The 22851-nt window shown below is 43.4% G+C and overlaps 1 protein-coding gene and 1 long non-coding RNA gene across 2 annotated transcripts; both read left to right on the forward strand.

Annotated features, from left to right (window-relative positions):
• The first annotated feature begins 6999 nt into the window (after nt 1-6999).
• Nucleotides 7000-8052, forward strand: LOC114429350 (dynein heavy chain 7, axonemal-like). Its single transcript, XM_028398224.1, has 4 exons — nt 7000-7008; nt 7119-7278; nt 7401-7434; nt 7831-8052. Exons 2-4 carry the CDS (start codon nt 7130-7132, stop codon nt 8050-8052), a joined length of 405 nt encoding a protein of 134 aa, XP_028254025.1. The 5' UTR covers nt 7000-7008; nt 7119-7129.
• Nucleotides 8053-8119: 67 nt separating this feature from the next.
• Nucleotides 8120-9854, forward strand: LOC114429353 (uncharacterized). Its single transcript, XR_003669677.1, has 4 exons — nt 8120-8181; nt 8370-8495; nt 8711-8830; nt 9779-9854. It is a non-coding gene; the product is annotated as an uncharacterized LOC114429353 (long non-coding RNA).
• Nucleotides 9855-22851: the final 12997 nt, after the last annotated feature.

The following is a 22851-nucleotide window of genomic DNA, read 5'->3' on the forward strand; positions in this document are numbered from 1 at the left end:
ATTGTGGACAGCTACAAATACCTGGGTGTCCACATTGACCACAAACTGGACTGGTCCACAAACGCAGAGGCAATATACAGGAAGGGACAGAGTCGCCTGTATCTACTGAGGAGACTCAGGTCCTTTAACGTCTGCCAGACCATGCTGCAGATGTTTTACCACTCGGTGGTCTCCAGCGTCATCTTCTACGCTGTAGTGTGCTGGGGCAGCAGGATGAAGGCGGCCGACACCAACAGACTCAACAAGCTCATTAGGAAGGCTGGCTCGGTGCTGGGAGTGGAGCTGGAGTCTGTGGTGGAGGTGACGGAGAGGAGGATGCTGAGGAAACTCCTCAGTATTCGTAACAACACGTCTCACCCCCTGCAGGACACACTGCTGTCCTACAGGAGCACATTCAGTGGTAGACTGAGACTACCGAGGAGCAGCACAGAACGCCACAGGAGGTCCTTCCTGCCAGTGGCCATCAGACTGTATAACTCCTCCCCTTTCTGTAGGGAGAAGCGCTAGATAATCATGTCAGGCATCACTGTCATTCCTATATTATGTTTACTTAGCACCTTACATCTCCATATTTGTATCCATGTATCATATATTGTGCTCATACCGCGTACTGTACTCTTTTTGGATTATAGTGACACTTATACTTATACTCTGTACTTAACTGCATTTAATGTAACTTAATACCTCTGGCACAAGAATTTCCTTCGGGATTAATAAAGTTTTATCTTATCTTATCTTATCTTATCTCTTATCTTAAGACCATGTAAACTGCATAGAGCTTGTGTGCATCCTTCTCCACACATCCACCAGGCCATGAGAGAACACCAACTGTTTCAAAGCATGCTGAGAGACTGGATGGGGCTCTGAATGATTGCGGTCTAGTAACTCATTTTCAGTGCAATTAAAGTCCCCACCTAAAAATAAATAATCAGCTGACCCGTAGCTATTTAATATATCCTTAAGTTTTTCTAAAAAATGTTTCCTCTCTACACCATTGTTGGGAGCATATACATTAATAAAAACAACACTAAAATGATCAAAACCGAGCCTTCACACAGAGACACCTCCCTTGGACAAAATGTTCAGTTTCTAAAGATGTTGGGGCAAAAGCTTGGGAGAACAAAAAGCCCACACCAGCACTGAGGGTAGTGTGATGGCTTAAAATGACTTGTCCTTGCCATTCTCTGTGCCAATCTACTTCATTGTTACAGTCACTGTGTGTCTCTTGTAGAAAAACTACATCAATGTGCTTTAACTTGACCATTTCAAACAACACAGCTCTTTTTTTTCCTCTCTTGCTCCATTTAGATTTAAACTCCCAACTCTAAAACTGTTCATTATTGTTGAGAGAATTGAAATAAGGAGTACATAAAAAAGAGTACTGACCACCTTTTTGTTCATCATTCTAAAGAATTAATTTTCTAACTTTCATCATAGCTTTTTTTAGCCTGAATTTCTCCTGATCAGTGAACTCATTGTTTCTGATATGGAGTCTAGCTGAGTTATAAAACATCTCCAGGTCTGGAAAGAAAGTCCCAACATTAACCCCCCTTAAGCCTTTCGTTTTTTGCAGAAAGGTTTTGAAAAGCTCAACAGCATAATTGTTGCTCTCTTTATGCACTGATCTCTGTGTCAGGGACACGTCACTGCTGTCAGACAGCCAGGCCTCACTGTCCCTGCTGTCAGACAGCCAGGCCTCACTGTCCCTGCTGTCAGACAGCCAGGCCTCACTGTCCCTGCTGTCAGACAGCCAGGCCTCACTGTCCCTGCTGTCAGACAGCCAGGCCTCACTGTCCCTGCTGTCAGACAGCCAGGCCTCACTGTCCCTGCTGTCAGACAGCACATTGCCTGTTGTCTTTCTCCTTGAGTCCTTACTTACTTTAGCTGAACCAACCACATTTCTCAAACTGCGTCTTTTTACAGCCGTCGATTTAAAGGCAGACTCATGCTCCATCATCTCTGTTGTTTCATCCATCAGAACTTTACTACCTGTCTGATTTGTTGCTTTCACACCAGCCACATGCTCCTTTCTGCCTCCCCATTCAGCTCATCTGCTCCACCAACCACACCTACCTCCCTCATTTCATCTGTCTCACCTCTTCCACTCACCTCACCTGTCTCGGTAACATCTACGTTACCCTCCTCACCCTCGTGTCCATCCCTTCCCTCACCTATCTCCCCCCTTTTTTCTATTTCACCTCTGTGCTCACCACTCGCTGTACGTGTCTCACATTGCTTCTCTTTCTCGTTCATCTCAGTGGCTGCACCACAAACCTTTTCTCCTATTTCAGTAGCGTCTCCGGTGAGTCCTGCAGCAGATGTATCTACATTTTGCTGTGAATGTTTCAAAACGTTATTTTGCGAAACAATTCCAGCCCAGGAAGTGCTGGGCTTCGCTGCACCGTCCTCCACAGGGGCCCGCTCCTCCACTTCAGGCGGAGCAGAGCCGGCCCTGCAGGACAGGCTTTAATCATGTGCCCCTCTCCACCACAACCAAAACATTTGAAATCACAGGATGAAGCAAAAAGAACGTAATCGAAGCCATCCACCTTTACATGAAACCGATAGTCAAACACCCGGTCACGGTCGTTCAGGATCATGTAAAGCTGTCTCCTATGAGACACTACGTGTTTCAGGAGCGGAGATTTACATCCCGACAGTACCTTTTTAATGGGCGATACGATTTTCCCGTGCCGAGAAAGCTCCTTACATAAGAAGTCATCGCTTATGAAAGGAGGGACATTGGACAGCGTGACTTTGGTTGCTGGTTGTATCAGAGGCAACACTGATTCAAACAACCCATTCACAGTGATTCCCGTCTCCACAAGTGTTTGAACATGCTCGATCTTATCGACAAAACCACGGCTTTGTTCATCCGGGCAGCAGATTTAACAGCCGTATGCCCGATTAGTTCTCCTACAGCCAGCGCCACATCCTCCACACTACACGCAGAGCTTGCTGCCACTTTAACACCATGCTTTCGAGTAAGCATTGACAAACCTTGATTGTCAGGTGCCATGGCGTTCGCCTGGCCACCCGGCTAGACAAAGTCTAGCTGGTGAAAAAAAAAACACCTCACACAACCACCAAAAACTAAATCTACATCCACCCTACACCATAAAAAATAAACAAGACAATACAACACCAAAAAAAGAAGGATAAGAAAGAAAGACGGTTTAGAAAACGCACTCTCTCTTCCACTCTTCCACTCACACCCCTCCCACACGAAGAAGAAGAAGAAGAAGAAGAAGAAGAAGAAGAAGGAGAAGAAGAAGGAGAAGAAGAAGAAGAAGAAGAAGAAGGAGAAGAAGGAGAAGAAGAAGAAGAAGGAGAAGAAGAAGAAGAAGAAGAAGAAGGAGAAGAAGAAGGAGAAGAAGAAGGAGAAGAAGAAGAAGAAGAAGGAGAAGAAGAAGAAGAAAAGCAGAAGAAGAAGGAGAAGAAGAAGAAGAAGAAGAAGAAGGAGAAGAAGAAGAAGGAGAAGAAGAAGGAGAAGAAGAAGAAGAAGAAGAAGAAAAGCAGAAGAAGAAGAAGAAGAAGAAGAAGAAGAAGGAGAAGAAGAAGAAGAAGAAGAAGAAGAAGGAGAAGAAGAAGAAGAAGAAGAAGAAGAAGAAGAAGAAGAAGAAGAAGAAGAAGAAGAAGAAGAAGAAGAAGAAGAAGAAGAAGAAGAAGAAGAAGAGAAGGAGACCACCGGTGCTGCAGGTATGGTTCAAAGTTTTCGGTTCGCTTAATCTCGGCTGACAGCGCTTTTTATTAAATGTACTGAATGTTGACTTGTAGGAGCCTCCACCGCGACCGTACTATGGAGCGAAAGGAGCTTTGTGTTCAGCTACGGAGCGGAATCAGTGAGTGTTTGTTTGTTGGAAGCTAACGTTAGCATTAGCCGCTTCATTTGTTTTGCATTGACTTGTTAGCCGCGAGCTATTGTAATGCTACCGCTAGCCTAGCCTAGCCGGACTATTGATGGGCTTTTAAGCTTCGTTTCTCAAATAATGCAAACTTAAATGAAGTGTCCATAACTCCAATAATGTCCTGTTACTCTTTGAATGTTACATACAACTTGACAGAACCTTTGTCAATGCAAGCTGATTGAATTTGTTGTTGTCCTATATTAGCACTGTGCATTAGAGTACTGTTTTAAGATAAGATAAAACTTTATTAATCCCGAAGGAAGTTCTTGTGCCAGAGGTATCAAGTTACATTAAATGCAGTTAAGTACAGAGTATCAGAGTATAAGTGTCACTATAATCCAATCAGAGTACAGTACACAGTATGAGCACAATACATGATACATGGATACAAATCTGGAGATATAAGGTGCTAAGTAAACAGAAATATAGACCTCGTAGTCTCAGTCTACGGCTGCTCCTGTAGGACAGCAGTGTGTCCTGCAGGGGGTGAGACGTGTTGTTATGAATACTGAGGAGTTTCCTCAGCATCCTCCTCTCCGTCCCCTCCACCACAGACTCAGACTGTTAAACTGCAAAAATCAAAGACCATGATTCTAACAGTGCTGCCTCCTCCAAGTAGGTGTGTGCTCTGTGCAGCAGGTAGATGATGGCGTCCTCCACTCCAATACCAGGCGGGTAAGCAAACTGCAGGGGGTCCAGCGATGGTTCCACAACAGCACCAGGTGTTTCAGGACCAGCCTCTCCAGAGACTTCATCACATGTGGAGTCAGAGCAACTGGTCTGTAGTCGCTGTGTGTGCTCGGATGTTTGGTCTTTGGAACAGGAATGCCTGGTGTAAAATAATATGGTTCAATATTACAGAACATGTACATTATATCAATATACACTGATGACCACTGACAGTTTGTTAATGTATATTGATTAATGTTGTATGTGGTCTATTTTGACATTATATTTATTGATGTACATTGATGGATGTTACATTGATATTGAATTGGGAAATGTATTTAATGCAGCTAGTAATACACTCAACAAAAATATAAACGCAACACTTTTGTTTTTGCTCCCATGTTTCATGAGATGGACTTGAAGATCTAAACTTCATTCCAGATACACAATATTACCATTCCTCTCAAACATTGTTCACAAATCTGTCTAAATGTGTGATAGTGAGCACTTCTGCTTTGCTGAGATAATCCATCCCACCTCACAGGTGTGCCACATCAAGATGCTGATCTGACATCATGATTAGTGCACAGGTGTACCTCAAACTGCCCACAATAAAAGGCCACCCTGAAATGTGCAGTTTTGTCTCACAGCAAAATGCCACAGATGCCACAAGCATTGAGGGAGCGTGCAATTGGCATGCTGACAGCAGGAATGTCAACCAGATCTGTTGCTCGTGCATTGAATGTTCATTTCTCCACCATAAGCCATCTCCAAAGGCGTTTCAGAGAATATGGCAGTACATCCAACCGGCCTCACAACCGCAGACCACGAGTAACCACACCAGCCCAGGACCTCCACATCCAGCAGGTTCACCTCCGAGATCGTCTGAGACCAGCCACTCAGACAGCTGCTGAAACAATTGGTTTGCATAACCAAACAATTTCTGCACAAACTGTCAGAAACCGTCTCAGGGAAGCTCAACTGCATGCTCGTCGTCCTCATCGGGGTCTTAACCTGACTCCAGATCGTCGCCGTAACAGACTTGAGTGGGCAAATGCTCACATTCGATGGCGTCTAGCACGTTGGAGAGGTGTTCTCTTCACGGATGAATCTCGGTTTACATTGTTCAGGGCAGATGGCAGACAGCGTGTGTGGCGTCGTGTGGGTGAGCGCTTTGCTGATGTCAATGTTGTGGATCGAGTGGCCCATGGTGGTGGTGGGGTCATGGTATGGGCAGGCATCTGTTATGGACGAAGAACACAGGTGCATTTTATTGATGGCATTTTGAATGCACAGAGATACCGTGATGAGATCCTGAGGCCCATTGTTGTGCCATACATCCATGAACATCACCTCATGTTTCAGCAAGATAATGCACGGCCCCATGTTGCAAGGATCTGTACACAATTCTTGGAAGCTGAAAATGTCCCAGTTCTTGCATGGCCAGCATACTCACCGGACATGTCACCCATTGAACATGTTTGGGATGTGCTTGACCGGCGTATACGACAGCGTGCACCAGTTCCCACTAATATCCAGCAACTTCGCACAGCCATTGAAGAGGAGTGGACCAACATTCCACAGGCCACAATAGACAATCTGATAAACTCTATGCGAAGAAGATGTGTTGCACTGCAGGCAAATGGTGGTCACACCAGATACTGACTGGTTCTGAGTCCCCAGACCGCCAATAAAGCAGAAACAAAATGCACATTTCAGGGTGGCCTTTTATTGTGGGCAGTTTAAGGTACACCTGTGCACTAATCATGATGTCAGATCAGCATCTTGATGTGGCACACCTGTGAGGTGGGATGGATTATCTCAGCAAAGCAGAAGTGCTCACTATCACACATTTAGACAGATTTGTGAACAATGTTTGAGAGGAATGGTAATATTGTGTATCTGGAATGAAGTTTAGATCTTCAAGTCCATCTCATGAAACATGGGAGCAAAAACAAAAGTGTTGCGTTTATATTTTTGTTGAGTGTAATTATGTTATCTGTGTGCACCCTAACTGAAACCCTGGCCCTGTGTCTCAGCCGCCGTTTGAGTGCGTCCACAGGGACAGTGTGAATCGTGCCTTCCCTGTCTTCCAGTCTACTGATGATTCGCCTGTGCCATGCTAGGTTGTTCCCGCCCCTCCATACTGTCAATAAACGGCGAGCTGAGCCAAAACAGAAGTGGATTTTGTCTTCATATAAAAAATACTAGGCTATCTAATAATAATAAAAATAATAGGCTGTCAGCTGACAGTTTTATCCATTTGCTTTCATTGGAATTTGTTTTGAAAGAATAAACATTAAAGTTACATAATAAACTCAATGTTGTTTTGCAGTGAGTATGACAGGACAGCCAGCCCCTGTAAACCAGAGCGGTGGAGTACAACATCCACGGGGAAAAGAACCACGGGCAGCTGAAGCAGCTTCCACACGTGGGTGTAGTACTCACACATGTTATTCACATTTTGACTGATAATCAATTCATATCATTTGATACTGCTGTGAGTGTGATGGTGCATCTGTTTGCCATCATGTCCTCCAGAAGATGTGTTGATGGAAGACAGTGGACCCAGTAGAAGTTTTGAGAAAGCCCAGAGAAGAAGGGCGGCATGGATCCGTGGGGGTTCCAGCATGTACAGAAAGCCTCAGGCACAGCTTCATAAAAGGCATATGGATATCCAAGAACAGCTGAGGACAATCCGGCAAGTAACCGGTTCAGAGTCTGTCGAGGGTTCATTTCATGTCCGACTGAGGATAGAGTTACTAATTATTTTCATTTCACACTGACAGTCATTGCACCTTTTCTGTTCTTCTATCATTTCAGCCAGCAGAAGGAGGAAGACGACACAGATAACATGGTAAAAACACATTATCACCAAGTCGATGCTGAAAGACTTTCTATATGCAGGAGCCTATATATCTTAGGCCATCAGGTTGATCAGTTCCTGTGTATCTATATCATAAGCCCTCTGTGCCTTTGCCCATAATTAATGGAGATTAAGCACCGATATAGCAGCCTATTGACTGTTGTGTTGTGTTGGTCTCAGTGGTTGTAGTTGTGTACAGATGTCTTCACCTTTTTACATTCAACAAAGTAACTCTGGTGTACATTAGTTTTGTAGTAATGACCTGGGTTTAAATTGAGCGCTAAACAAGACGATGTGCCTGTGTAGAGCAGGCACAGTGTGCAAAGGAGGTCAGTCTTATAAAATGTATACTGCCACTAACAATGATGCAAAATGCTCTTCCAACAGAGGCTGAACTTCTACATCCAAAGAGGGATGGACCTCGTAAATGTGGCTCCCCTGCAGGACACATGGCTGGAAACCATTAGAGGAAGGATTCCCTGCCACCTGCAGAGCTTCAGGACAACAATGGAGCTGCTGGTGGATGAGATTAAGGATGACTATTTGACCAGCATCAAGACAATAATCTGTATTTATTCACTTACCCTCAAAAGCACGAGTCTTAAATAGATGCAAACATGCATCCTACATGAATCAGTTTGTGCTTCCTGTGTTTATGATTGCAGTGAAGGATTCATTTGAAGGTTTAAAGGAAAGTGACGAGGAGGAAGCAAAAGATCTGCCCCCTCACAGACTTGAGTAAGTCAGGGGGATGTGATCAGAGGACACATACATAGTAACCACTGCTTACAATGCCTCTAATGACTGAGCCATACATGGATAACTTGTTGTCTTGGTACAAGCAAACTCGTAATAAGCTGCAATGGGAAAACGTTCGAATCATTAATTGACTGTTGTGCATTAGCTTTGTTATGCTTTCATTTTAGGGTGGAAATACTGCCAAAACCATGGAACCAATGGTTTGTCCGTGCACGAAAGAGGATGCATAACAAGCTGTATTCTATCAACCCTACCATGTTGCAGGTGATGCACATTTGGGATGTCTCTTACAAGTGAGTATGCTCTAACACATTTTTATTTACTTCATTTTATGTGATTTGGTTCTTATAAATGTAGGAGTTTGATCTTATCTTATCTTGATTATAAGCTGTATTCACAGTTACTCAGTGCATTGTGATACTCCTGTGCTATTCTCACATTTTTAACATTACTGTGGTGTAGACCTATATATCCCCATTGATTTTGACCCTCTGCTTCCTACTTGCAGAACTCTCCGTCTGGTAGATGTAGAGGAGTTCCGCTGCAGAGAGGAGTCCATTGAGCTCTCTGTGTTTCAGCAGATAGTCAACCGGCAGGTTGACCATGCTAGAGGTGTCCTCCTGAAAAAGTAAGTTGACATCATGACATCACAGCAGCAGAGCTTGCCTCGGTCTCAAAGTTAATAGCTATGTATTTATATGAGATATTGTATGAATTTGGAAATGGTTGCTATTTAAAAATAGCTTCTTAAATTGAATCTCAGGATAATAAAACAGGAACAAACTGAACTGTTCTCCTCCACATGTGATTAAAGACAGACATATATGCAGCATGACTTATGTTAACATTTCATGCTGTTGACCTAGTGCGTTGGTTTAGGTTTGAAACGTTTCTATCTTTTAAAAACGGTCACTTGCATTAAAAGCTGCTGCATTATGGGAATTGGGACTTAATGTTCTTGTCATGATCACTGTTTTATTTTGTCTGCTTCCTTTGTTTGAGTTTATTTAAAAAGGACTGTTTCTGTTTTTGATTTTTAATTAGTCATGGCTTTATTCCTCCTGTGTCCTCTGCTTCCTGTTTGATTTTGAATGCTGGTTTTCCTTTTGTGTCTGTGTGTGTTTTACGTCCTCTTGTGTTTCTTTCCTTGTTGCCTTGCACTGACTGTTTTTGCCTTTTGGATTTTTGGGGATTTGTTTCAGCTTGCCTTTTGTCTAATAAACCTTTGCAAAAGGCAAACGCATTGAGTTCTTAGCAGCACCAAGGACTTGTTTTGAAAGAAGGTCAGGAGACACTAATACAACACGTCTGTTTTCAGACATTGCAAACTATCTTTCTTCAGTTAAGCTCTTTACCACCTGTCCAGCTCTACTCCTTGCCTTTTGTTCATTTGGTGGTATCTTAGCCTTTTGTTGCCTGCCCGTCAAACTGAACTCAAACCCTAACAGTTTTTTCAGCAATAACACAGAGCTGAGATAGCTCTGCTTCATGTTAAAGAGGAGAGAGCAATGGTCAGTTTATGGGTGTGTTCTGACATCTGTTAGCTAATATGCTCTGAATGTGGTTTTATTTCCAGCTGGCTTCTCGATGTACAAAACATTTACTTCCGAGGTTCAAGGCACAAACTAGTGCCTTCCCAAAGCAATCCGGCGGACCTACTATCTTTCTTCAACTGTGCAGCAACTCTTATGACTTCCCAACTGCAGAGCCTTGCAATAGACTCAATGCAGGACTACACATGTCTGATTTCCCAAGATCCGGTAAGCTTCAATATTATAACAGTTTAGCAATGCAATGAGCTGAGCTGTAAAGATCATTTCATAAAGTCCTGTGCTGCACTTGTTTTTGTTTTGTTTTGCTCTCCACCATCTTAGCGCTCAGTCCATGTAAGTGAGCACCCAGGCTTTGTTCTCCATTTGGTCCTTGAGGACAGGGAGGTCAAGTTTAAACCTGACTTCAAAATATACGAGGAGGCCTTCCTTAATGTCTATGAGCTCATGCTGAGGTCTGTCAGCATGGTACCTCGTGTGGAAACTAAATTGTACCCTGAGTGGGTAAGAAGACAAGGATAATATATAATAATATTGCAGTAATGTTAAGAGTAAGTTCATAAGTTCATAATCATTATTTTGTTGTGGTTGTACCCTTGGGGTACAACGAAGGTTGCCGCTTGGTGCAGACACAAGTGTGTGCTAGCCAGATTTGAAAATAGGTCTGAACCAAGCAGCAACCTTCGGGGCTCAAAGTTGAAGCCCATGCGGAAGTGTCAAAACTTGTAATTCATGCTGCAACAGCTGGGGGTTGGCTCCAAAAGCGAGTAATTTCCCATAGACTCCCATGTTAAAATGGCCGACTTCACAGCAGAAATTAACATGTTTACGGCCTGGTACAAAAAACCACTCTGGTCTCAGATGATAGGTTCTCTTCTAGTGTCAATTGTAGGGGGGGTGAATTTTTTTACAATTCACTCGTTTCAATTGTATTCGGACTTAAAATTACGCCTAATTATGGGCGTTGCCGCTTGAGTGACAGACAGTTGACGTATCACAGCGTGAGTTTCCTGCTCCCACGATCGCCCGCCCCCCTAAACCCCGCTCGTGCTCCCCCTCTTTGTCCATATTCGGAGTTTTAGTTGACGTGACGCTGCCAACATGGCGGCGGTCAACACGTCCCGGAACCTCCCACTGAGACTCAAAACGGCTCTTCAGAAACAAATGGGTGACGTCACGGAAGCTCTGTCCATAGTTTTTACTGTCAATGGTCTGAACGCATCCAGCTTAAAGGCTGTCTGGGCTCAATCCTACTCTAGCTGGAATGACTTTCTCCAGTGTGAACGGGGCCTTAGTGGACTACCACTCTTCCACCTGAGCCACAGCAACTGACCTGTGATGTCATAACAAGGCCAACCAGCAGTAACACACTCAGTAAACAGTGATGTCACAACCCAACCAAGAAGCTCTCTTTAACACAGCAACTGACCTGTGATGTCATAACAAGACCAACAGCTCTCCTCAACAGACCAAGTGATGAGTAATGTCACAAGCAGACCCAACCGTCCTGTTTAAGACAAGTGGAGAATGATGTCATAATCAGAGCAACACATTAATCAAATTAAAAAACCTGTATTAGTCCCACAATGGGGAAATTGCTTAATGCAGCCCAGCAAAGAGCACCATACAGGTAGGTAAAGTTAAAGTGCCTTGTCCAAGGACACACACAGTGACTAGGGAGGAGTTGGGATTGAACCACCAACCTTCCAGTTATTAGACAACCCTGCTATACCACTGAGCCACTGCTGCCCACACACATGAAGTAAAGACATGTATGAATGACTGTGGTCAAAGAAAGAAATGATTGAGGTCAATAGAAAATGAGAGTAAATGCTGCTGCTGTCCTTCACTCCGAAGAAAGCAGCACACCAGCCACATGATCGTGTTGTACAGTAAGTGGAAACAAAAAGCAGGAGAGGAGGAAACACAACTTTTAGCTCAAGTGCTGCCACCTAGTGGCAATATGTGGTATTAACTCTGACTACATATTCCACCTTTAACTCTCTGCCACATATACTGTGCCATGTGTGAAGTGATAATAAAATGTGAATTTACTGTAAAGAACTTTACTTATCATCCCTGTTATAAGTGACTGTGTGTGTGTGTAATGTCTGCTCAGTGTTACTGATGCTGCTGTGTGTGATCTGAAAACTGATCAAACTGTGAGGACACTGACTTCATGACTTGGAGCTCCAGATGTGTCCCTCCAGCTGTTCTCTCTCTGTTCAGCTCCTCAGAGCTCTGTGCTTCGTTTATTTACTGTTGAAAACATCGGAGCAGCTGCTGTTATTTCTCAGTCAGCATCAGAGATGCAGCGATTGATCGGGCATGACTGGTGTCCGCAGGTCAGCAGAGATATGACGATTTTATGCCGGTTAAATGCACTCTGAAATGAAATGAGCTAAAATCAGAAGCATGGCGGCGCAGACACGTGCGGCGGCTTCTCTCTCTCCCGAGTCTTCGTTGTTTTGTTGTTCTATGTTGCACGTGTGGCAGACTTGTAGTAAGTCATCGCCGTGTTTGGATGTGAGGAAGCACACATACAGCCGTGAGCTACTTTTTAACATCAGCAGAAGTGGAATTGTGGGTTAGACCCTGCACTCGCTGAAGAGCTACGGGACTGTGGACTACTCCGCCTGCCGGTGTGTCGGATTACCTGGTGCCCGTGTTGGTGGATACAGACGTGGGCGTGTCTCTGCAGGACCCGTTTCTGTTCAAACCAGGAAGTAAACATTCCATAAAATTCTATTTTCACTCGTTTTAGGAGTAACAATGAACGTGACCATGTCGGCCAGCATGGAACAGCATGTTCAGCGTCCTCAGCTGTGTGGAAAATAAATATATTATGAAGCCAAATTTAAAAAGAAAACGTGGTCACATCTTGAACCGATGGAGGTTTGTTAACAGGGTCAGTAGAGACCATACACAGCACCTGCTAGTTATGGTCTATGGCCGTGATTGTTGATTCCTGACCCCCAGGAACATAATCTTGGAATATACTTGAATAATACTTAGGGCCCGAGCACCGAATGGTGCAAGAGCCCTATTGAAATGCAAGCGTTTCTTATTATTATACTTGATTATTCTTCCGGCTCCGGCATCGCGATTTTGACCCCCTGAACGTGCTCAAAAACTCACCAAACTTGGCACAAAATTGTCCCCCGATGAAAATCGCAACTTGCCACTGTCACCATTGGTGGGCGTGGCCACATGACTCTGCAGCGCCCCCTAAAGTGTGAAAATAATCACCGCAAGTGCTACAGACTTCAAACTCGGTACACTGATGTATCGCCTTGTGACAAGAAAAAAGCCTCTTGGACGAAAATTCCACGACGTACAGGAAGTCCGCCATTTTGCAAAAACCACGCCATGTTCCAATTTGCACTCCCCGCGGTTTTGTGCCCTCCCCCTAGGGAGTTGAGAACAAATTTGTATAGTTACAAATTTTACAAATTTGTTTACAAATTTGAGTTACAAATTTCCCTCTGGGATTATTAAAGTATCTTAAAAAAAAATAAAATAAATAAAATGCCAGGTAGATTGCATGATGCAAATATTTCATGTAAAAATGCACAAAACAAGTTATTGTACAAGTTGGGAGGCTCAGGCATTATTTTATATCTGTCATGTCAAAGTTTATCCAAAATATTGAGTTGGAGTTATTAGTGTTTGTATTGCAGCAGTTTAAATGGTGTTTTCCACTTAGGTCCATTAACCCTCATGCATTGTTCGCAAACACTACCCTAATGTGTTGTTCAGGGACAAAAACGTCCCCTAACTTTAACGGTTTTAAAAATATATTAGATAAATATTTTTTTGAAATTTTTTTGCATAGACCTTTTAATTAACTTCAGTTCTAATCAACAGTAGTGAAAAAATCATTTTCCCCCAGGATTTTAACCCTTTAATCACCAATTTTATAAGGGGTGGTGCTGAAAAAAAAAAACACACAAAATGGCTCATTTTTAATAGAAAAGGTGAATGTGGACTGGATTCTTTTTAACCTTTATTATAGTCTTGGTCATGTCAAACATCAGTAAAAAAATTGACTTTATTGCATTATTAGTTTTTGCACAGCACTGGATTTTCTTCTTTTCTCCCATTTTGTCCCATAGACTTACATTATAAACACACTTTTTTTGACTGCACAGCCATGGCACTACATAATCATGCATTCTTGATTGTTGGTGGTTTACCCTGTTGGTAGGAGGTAACATTTGTGATTTTTACAGTTAACAACTTAATTACCATATTAACCCTTTACCTGCAGGCCTGTGCTCATGTACTGTAGTTTCTGGCTTGTATATGGAGTTATAGGGAGTATTTTAGCACATAATTGTGTTAAGTAACACATTAGGGGGTAAAATTTGCCCACAGTGTACCGTTGACCTATGAAAAATTTTAAAATCATATTAATTAATTAATTATGTAAAATTAAGCTTATTGAGGAAAAATGATTCAATTTGTCCACATATTGACAAAGTTATGGCCAAAATAAACAGAAAAATTTCTCTCAGAGGACAAAAATGTCCCGAACAACGCATGAGGGTTAACTCCTATTATAATACTACATTTTAATATCAGAGCCATAACAACATGGAATCATGCATTTCTTAATGTAAGGGTTTCATTTGTGAGGACATGTCAAAGTTCATGATCATAAATTCAGCTTCACATTCTTCATTTCACTGCTTCTAAGACAAAAACATGTTCTGACCTGAAATCACAGTCAGTGATTCAAATGAAAGTGAAACATCATCAACATTTAAAGCACAAAGTTGAAGCTGCTGTCACTTCCACACACTCTGCTTCTACACACAGCACAGACTCACTGAGGAACCAGGATCCAACCAGAACCCAGCATGTAGAGGCTGAGTGAATGTGGTGCTGAAGGTGTGGAGGTGGATCAGTGTGTCAGAGGAGACTCTGTAGAAGGACAGAGTGCCAGCAGGACAGTCCACATACACTGCTGCTCTGTGAGAGACAGAGGAGGAGGAGATGGATGTTCCTCTGTTATTGTGACAGACATAGTAACCATGATCAGAGCAGCTCAGACTCCAGGACTGATTGTTTCCTCCAAACCAGCAGTCATCACTGTCTCCTTTCCTTCTGATTCTTCTGTAACTCACTGATATATGAACCTCTCCTCTCCACTCGACCTCCCAGTAACAGCGACCAGTCAGAACATTTCTACACAGCAGCTGATAGTAGCAGTCAAATCTGTCTGGATGATCAGGATATGGCTGCTTCTTTCTCACACGTGTCACCTTCCTGTTGTTGTCAGACAGTTTGAGCTTTGTGTGCACTGAGTTTGTGTCGACTTCAAGTTGACAGAAATCTGATGGAGAGAAAAAGACACAGCTGCAGTTTATCATCTGACACATCTGATGGCTTCATTCTGTCTTTACTGACTGATGTGTTGTTCATTCATACAAAGTTTATCATCAGACTTTTTGTCACTAATGTTTGAATGAACAAACACACAACTATCAGCTTTGTGTTCAAACACAAACTGGATATTTGCAGCAATGTGAGTAAAGACAGACGACACATTTAGAACATGAGAAGAACAGCAGCATCAACTGTATCATTGGATAAAGAGCATCATCCAAAAGCTCCTTCATCAGAGTCTGGAGGAGGATCTGGACTGAAAGACCAGACTCAGACCTCCTGATCTATCCTGATATTGTTCCACTGTTACTATTGTAAATACTTATTCCGCTTCTGTATTATTCTCCTTCTTCTGGACACATTTTCAGCAGAACTAGTCCCACAGCTTTAATGTGAGCGACCTGAAACTTTTACAGGACGTCCGGCTGTACCGGGACACCTGTGCTATGACTTTTCTTTCCGTTCCGACGTACGGTTTTCACGTAAATCGCAAAAAACCAGTGGGCGAACGACATAGACGGTGAATGGGGAGAGAGAGAGAAAAAGGCAAAAGTCACAAAACCAGGAAGCCGAAAACTGAGGGAGCCGTTTCCATGGTAACCGTAACAACAGCATCAACTGTATCATTGGATAAAGAGCATCATCCAAAAGCTCCATACAGGAACATACACAACTACACTCACAGACACACACACACACACACAGACACACAAACACACACACACACACACGCTGATTTTCAAAATAAAAGCCTCCAAATCATTACACACCTTACTAGGCCTGGTAAACTACACACAAGCCACCCAGAAATATGCAGACACACACTATACACACCTGCCAACACACAGACACACAAACATGGATTTTCAAAATAAAAGACCCTGCACAATGACAGGATATGGCTGACGTGTAGATTTTCAAAATAAAACACTTAAACATGTTTTAACATGCATTAGGGAGTGTCCCCAACCCACCCCCCCCCCCCACACACACACACACTTACACAGACACACACTGATTTTCAAAATAAAAGCCTCTAATTCATTACACAGCTAACTAGCGCTAGCCACCCCTACAAATTATACATCAAATCGACCGGCTCGGTCAGGACTACTACCCTCTGAGGTTTGGTAGCGATCGGATAAACGGTGTTTGAAAAAATCCAGAAAAACTGCGATCAACCCTCCCCACAGGCATCAAATCACTGTCAAACTCTGAAGGCATGGCGTTTGGGCGTGCTTTCACACAGAACCTTCATTCAAAATGTAAAATGTAGATAAACATTAGACCTCTGACATATTGAGTCCCCATGTCTGTGCCACTTTTTGTTTTGACAGGCAAGCCACTTAAGCTGACCTAACCCCCCTCATAGGAAATAATGGGAAACTGGTGAGATCCCTGACAAAACCCAGCTAACTTTGGAAGCCTATCAGTCTGGCATGCCTCTACACAGAATATTCATTTCAACTGCAAACTGCTCATAAGGAGTTGGACTTTATCATATTGAGTCCTCATGTTCATGTCTTTTACCAAACTTCATAAAATAGCAGCCAAAGTCACATCCACATCTTTAGGATTCCTCCATTCAGAATGAATGGAGAAGCTTGGGGCCTATTAAACCTTATATAAAACTAATCAGAAACACTGTAAAAGCATGAAATGTCATCAGTGGCATCTTTCACATCTGCCGGTGATCAGGAATGAGGGTTGGTGGTATATAATGGGGCGGACCGGCAGCAGAGTGTGGGTGAGCGCGCATTGGCCCACTCAAAATGTCTTGTGAAATTTTCTAGGTTATATATACAATAGTTATTTCTATTTTCTTTCCTGTTTGGTTCTTCTGTCCTTATGTTCCTTTCTTTGGTTGGGATTGTTGGTGCATTATCATTGAGGGTTCTTCCTGTAGAACAGACCAAAAGTCCAGTTCATATGTTCACTGGGCCGAAGCCTCTGTCATAAAATCAATAATGTCATAATATGCCACCAGTACTGTTGTCCACAGGATGAAATCACACGTTTAAAAATTATTATTTATACATATTTAACATTTCACCACAAGATGGCAGCAAACATGGTCAAACTCTCACCACCCTGTTTGCCAGTGATCTGTGTTTTTTTATTGCCCATTTCTAAAATGGCAAGTGTGAGTAAGAAAAGGAAGGTTGACAGCGAAGGCCGAAGTTTCAGGACAAGTGGAAATGGAAGAAGAATGTGAGGGCAAGACATCTTGCACATTGAAACCTGTGTTGGAGCCAGACCTGCCCCCTTTACTGCAGCTGAGAGCCCAGTCTCTTCCTTCTCATCAGAGGTCCCTCGTTAATCGCGGGGTTACGTTCCAAAAATAACCCGCAAAAGGTGAAATCCGTGAAGTGATGGGCTTTATTTTTTACAGTTATTCTAGATGCTTTAAGGCTGTGAAGCCCTCACTACACACTTTACACTCCTTTCTCTCCTGTTCAAACACTGTCAGAGTTCAAACCTTCATAAAAATAAGTCCAGTGTTACAGAATGAAACCAAAGCACAAAGCAAAATAAAAGGAAATATAATAACTGAAGATTAAACAATGGTTTGTGAAATGGAAGTTGTGGCGGCTGCACTAAAATGAATGATAAGTTAATGTGGTCTGTTCAGAGCTGTCAGTAAAAGCTTGTTTAACTGGTTTCGGCTGTCCCGCCTAACAAATGAAGAGATTGCTTCCAAAACGCTATAAATCCAGAAAAAAGTGTTTTCTTTCCCAAAAGGGTTTATATGAAACTTCTAGTTTATGTTTCAAACTGTAATATATCATCATGAGTTTGTAATAACATCAAAAAATCTAATCTATATTTTGATTTTAAACATTTATTAAACAATCAAACTGATACTGTCAAAGTTATTCATGTCACACAGCTAAAACACTCATTTAAAAGACGACTGGACATACTTTCTATCTACTGACAGGGCTCCGCCATGACAGTTGGAAAGCTGCCCCGTGATTGGTTGAATGGAAATGCTGCATTGTGCTGAAAATCAGGGCGTTTGTAGCAGATTGGGGAAAAAGGGAAGAAGCGGTGCAGGGAAACATGGCGGATAACGTGTTTTGTTACTAATTGATTACAAACTTTAAACAGAGACCCCGTGTGAAACTTATTTTGGTGGTAACTCGTTTTCTTAAACAGTGGCGTTTCTCGCCCTAACCCTAACCCTAATAATGCTGCTCACAGCTCAGTGTCTCAGTGTCTTCACTCTTCAGTCCATCAGTCCAGTCTGACCCTTTGGATGAGATTCTTTGTGTCTGAGTCCTGCCTGCTTTTGGACTGTGGAGCTGTTTCTTCCTGTGTTTGGACCTTTTCAACCCTTTGTGGTCTCTTATTGGATTTTGTCTTTTGTCTGCTTTGGTTGTCTCTGTTATGTCCCAGGCTGAGGGGAAACCCACACACAGCATGTCTGCACCTCCCCACTCGTCCCCACTCTCAGATCGGCAGCTACACAGGCTGGTTTCAGTGTTAGGCTGCAGTTCATGAACTCAGAGCTGAGCAGTGCCCAACAAACACAGAGACACTACAACACACTAAAGCTCCCTAACAAGAGAAAAAAGGAAAACCAATGACAAAGCTGGAACCTAAAACTCCTGCTGGGGAGTAATAAACTCCAGTAAACACCAAAGAAATCCAACCGCCGAGGCTGCGCTACAACAGCTCTGATGGACTGATAGAACACTGACTCATGCACAATAACATGAGGAAAGACTGAGTCAAACTTACACTTCCTCTGCCCAGGTTTTAACCACTGCTCTCCACCATGCTCCACCCTGCAGGAAGAAACACAGTCAGAATGATTTTCTAACCAACATGAGTCCAAACTGCTGATCAACATGAAGCAGAGCTCCTCAGTTTGTCAGAGACACACAAACAGACTGAAACTCATCTGTGTCGACTCCAGAAGAGTCTCTCCTGATCTGCTCTGTGTTTATTCATGTCCTCCATTCTGTGAAATATTGCTCTCTGTCAGTGCTTTACTGTAAAATCCTCTTCATGCAGCAACAGTGTAGGTTTGATCTCAGCATTGTGCATTTATCCAAAGCAGCAAACAAGCCACACTGTCTCTGACTGTTTGTTCCTTTCACTCTATATGCAAACACAAGCCTGGTTCACATGTGTCATGGATGGAAGAGTTTCTGACACACTTCAAATAAATACATTCACTCATGTCTGTGTGTAGTTTTTACAGTGATAATATTGTAGTGTCTCCCTGCTCTCTGTCTCTGACTGAAGGAACTCCTCCTTCTACCATTGTGTTGTTGTCTCCTCTGAAGCTTCACATATGGATTGTTTCAGGAACATTTGTTTGTGGAAATAATTCAGTGGTTCTTACAGCTGAGGACATTAATAAGTAGGGCATCATTTTGTATTTGATCTGCACTAAGTGTGACTGAAAATCAGTCTGTATGTATTTTGACATGAAGAACGTGTAGAAAGAAAAGTGAAGTTAACATGATGGACACTTAATGATGGAGGAAGATGAACATCAGGGATCAGTGATTATTTCTTCTCTGCAGTTTCAGTCCATCCATCAACAGCTGTGGATATATGAGCTAAACTGACAGACTGAGGAGGACTCATGCTCTGTGGTCTCTGTGTACCTGAGAGTCTTCAGACTACAATCTGGACTGTTGAGTAAAGCAGACAGCAGCTTCACTCCTGAGTCTCCTGGATGATTGTAGCTCAGGTCCAGCTCTCTCAGATAGGAGGGGTTGGAGGTCAGAGCCGAGGCCAGAGAAGCACAGCCCTCCTGTGTGATCAGACAACCTGACAGACTGGAGGGACAAAACATGTCATGAACTCAAGAAGAAAGAAGGAAAATCCAACAGATCTTCAACATGAACATGAAGCAGAATTTAACTGATGATCAAAAAGCTGGATCCTGACCTGAGAGTCTCCAGTCTGCAGTCTGGACTCTCCAGTCCACGAGACAGCTGCTTCACTCCTGAATCCTGCAGGTCGTTATTATCCAGATCCAGCTCTCTCAGACTAGAGGACTGGGAGCTGAGAACTGAGGACAGAGCTTCACAGCTTCTCTCTGAGAGGTTACAGCTGCTCAGTCTGAGAAAAAAAAGATTGAACACAAAGTCAGTGTTTTATTGTTCATATAAAAATCAGCCATGTTTGAAATGGTTCATAAATCCACCTACAGAACTTTGTTGGAGGCTTTGACCACTGGCAGCAGCCTCAGAAGAGCCTCCTCTGAAGCAGAGTATTTCTTCAGGTCAAACACCTCCAGATCTTCTTCTGATGACAGTAAGATGAAGCCCAGAGCTGACCACTGAGCAGGAGACAGTTTATCTGTGGAGAGACGTCCTGATCTCAGGGCCTGTTGGATCTCCTCCACTAGAGAACGATCATTCAGTTCATTCAGACAGTGGAACAGATTGATGCTTCTCTCTGCAGACACATTCTCACTGATCTTCTCCTTGATGTACTGGCCTGTTTCCTGATTGGTCTGTGAGCTACTTCCTGTCTGTGTCAGCAGGCCCCGTAGAAGAGTCTGATTGGTCTCCAGTGAAAGACCCAGGAGGAAGCGGAGGAACAAGTCCAGGTGTCCATTTGGACTCTGTAAGGACTTGTCCACAGCACTCTGGTGGAGGTGTTTTAGTTCAGGTTTGTCTCTAAAGACTTTAGACCACAGAGATGTTGTTTGTTGTTGTTCCAGCAGGTTGACAGCAGAGCTGATGAAGGTCAGATGGACATGAAGAGCAGCCAGAAACTCCTGAACACTCAGATGGATGAAGCAGAACACCTTGTCCTGGTACAGGCCTCTCTCCTCTTTAAAGATCTGTGTGAACACTCCTGAGTACACTGAGGCTGCTCTGATATCGATGCCACACTCTGTCAGGTCTGACTCATAGAAGATCAGGTTTCCTTTCTGCAGCTGATCAAAAGCCAGTTTTCCCAGAGACTGGATCATCTCCCTGCTCTCTGGACTCCACTGTGGATCTGTTTCAGCTCCTCCATCATACTTGATCATCTTCACTTTGGTCTGAACCACCAGGAAGTGGATGTACATCTCAGTCAGGGTCTTGGGCAGCTCTGCTCCCTCTCTGGTTTCTAACATGTCCTCCAGAACTGTAGCAGTGATCCAGCAGAAGACTGGGATGTGGCACATGATGTGGAGGCTTTGTGATGTCTTGATGTGGGAGATGATCCTGCTGGCCTGCTCCTCCTCTCTGAACCTCTTCCTGAAGTACTCCTCCTTCTGTGGGTCAGTGAACCCTCTGACCTCTGTCACCACGTCCACACAGTCAGGAGGGATCTGATTGGCTGCTGCAGGTCGTGTGGTGATCCAGAGGCGAGCAGAGGGAAGCAGCTTCCCCCTGATGAGGTTTGTCAGCAGCACATCCACTGAGGTGGACTCTGTGACATCAGTCAGGGTCTCATTGTTCTGGAAGTCCAGTGGAAGTCGACACTCATCCATACCATCAAAGATGAAGACCACCTGGAGGTGCTGAAAGCTGCAGATTCCTGCTTCTTTGGTTTCAGTGAAGAAGTGATGAACAAGTTCCACCAAGCTGAACTTTCTCTCTCTCAGCACATTCAGCTCTCTGAAAGTCAATGGAAATGTGAACTGGATGTCCTGGTTGGCTTTGTCTTCAGCCCAGTCCAGAGTGAACTTCTGTGTTAGGACTGTTTTCCCGATGCCAGCCACTCCCTTTGTCATCACTGTTCTGATTGGTTCCTGTCTTCCAGGTGAGCCTTTAAAGATGCCTTCTGGTCTGATGCTTGTTTCTGGTCTGTGTGCTTTCCTGGATGCTGCTTCAATCTGTCTGACCTCATGTTCCTCATTGACCTCTGCAGTCCCCCCCTCTGTGATGTAGAGCTCTGTGTAGATCTGGTTCAGAAGGGTCGGCTCTCCTGCTTTAGCGATCCCCTCAAACACACACTGGAAACTTCTTCCTCAGGTTAGACTTGAGTTTACGTCCACACTCTGCAGCACGAGTTCCTGAACAAACAATAAATGTCATTAATAAGTGAACGCTACAATAAATGTGTCAAATAAATATTTTCTGTCTCCATGAAATCTGTTCATCAGTTGTAGACAAACAGTTTGTGTTTTCAGTCAGAAGAATTCACAGATGTCTGCATCATATTAACAGCAGAGTGTGTAAATGTAAACTTCATTTCCTCTTTCCATCATGTTAAAGCTCTTCAAATCCTCTTACTGCTCTGCAGACGCTCAGCCAGCTCCTCCTGCTTCATCCTCCTCAGGAAGTGCACTGTGATCTGCACTAATGACTCTCTGCTGCTCCTCTGCTCTTCATCCTCCTCATCCTCCCTCTGACTCTCTGAGCATTCTGGGTAATCTGGACTCAGGAGCTTCTGGATCTTCTTCAGCTCGTCCTTCACAAACCTGACAATGTTCTCCTCCAGCAGCTGGAACAGAACAACAGAGTATAAACTCTCAGACTTTGAGGAGCAGAATAACAGTTTAGTGTTTCATGATATTACAGCTTATGTTCATACATGTATTACTTGAATCTACAACATTAGATATGAAGTGTTGTGTATGCACAGCTGCTGTAGTTATAAGTATGACTACCACAGTTCTGTCTCTGTGAATGCTTGCTCAGGGGTCAGGCTCTGGGTCTCTGTAGAGCACCAGGACTGTTGTGTTGTAGTTAGAAGCTGTTTGTACTCACCATAAAATATGGCGTCCTGAGCAGGAGTCTGACAC

The sequence above is a fragment of the Parambassis ranga genome, unplaced genomic scaffold (assembly GCF_900634625.1).
Source record: "Parambassis ranga unplaced genomic scaffold, fParRan2.1 scaffold_110_arrow_ctg1, whole genome shotgun sequence".
In the NCBI taxonomy this organism is placed as follows: Eukaryota; Metazoa; Chordata; class Actinopteri; family Ambassidae; genus Parambassis; species Parambassis ranga.

What these genes read in the sequence shown, in the direction of transcription:
- LOC114429350 (XM_028398224.1), top strand. Translation starts at nt 7,130, where the DNA reads ATGGAAGACAGTGGACCCAGTAGAAGTTTTGAGAAAGCCCAGAGAAGA. An exon ending in GAACAGCTGAGGACAATCCG is followed by an intron (nt 7,279 to 7,400) that starts GCAAGTAACCGG and finishes CTATCATTTCAG; the next exon opens with CCAGCAGAAGGAGGAAGACG. An exon ending in AAGACGACACAGATAACATG is followed by an intron (nt 7,435 to 7,830) that starts GTAAAAACACAT and finishes CTCTTCCAACAG; the next exon opens with AGGCTGAACTTCTACATCCA.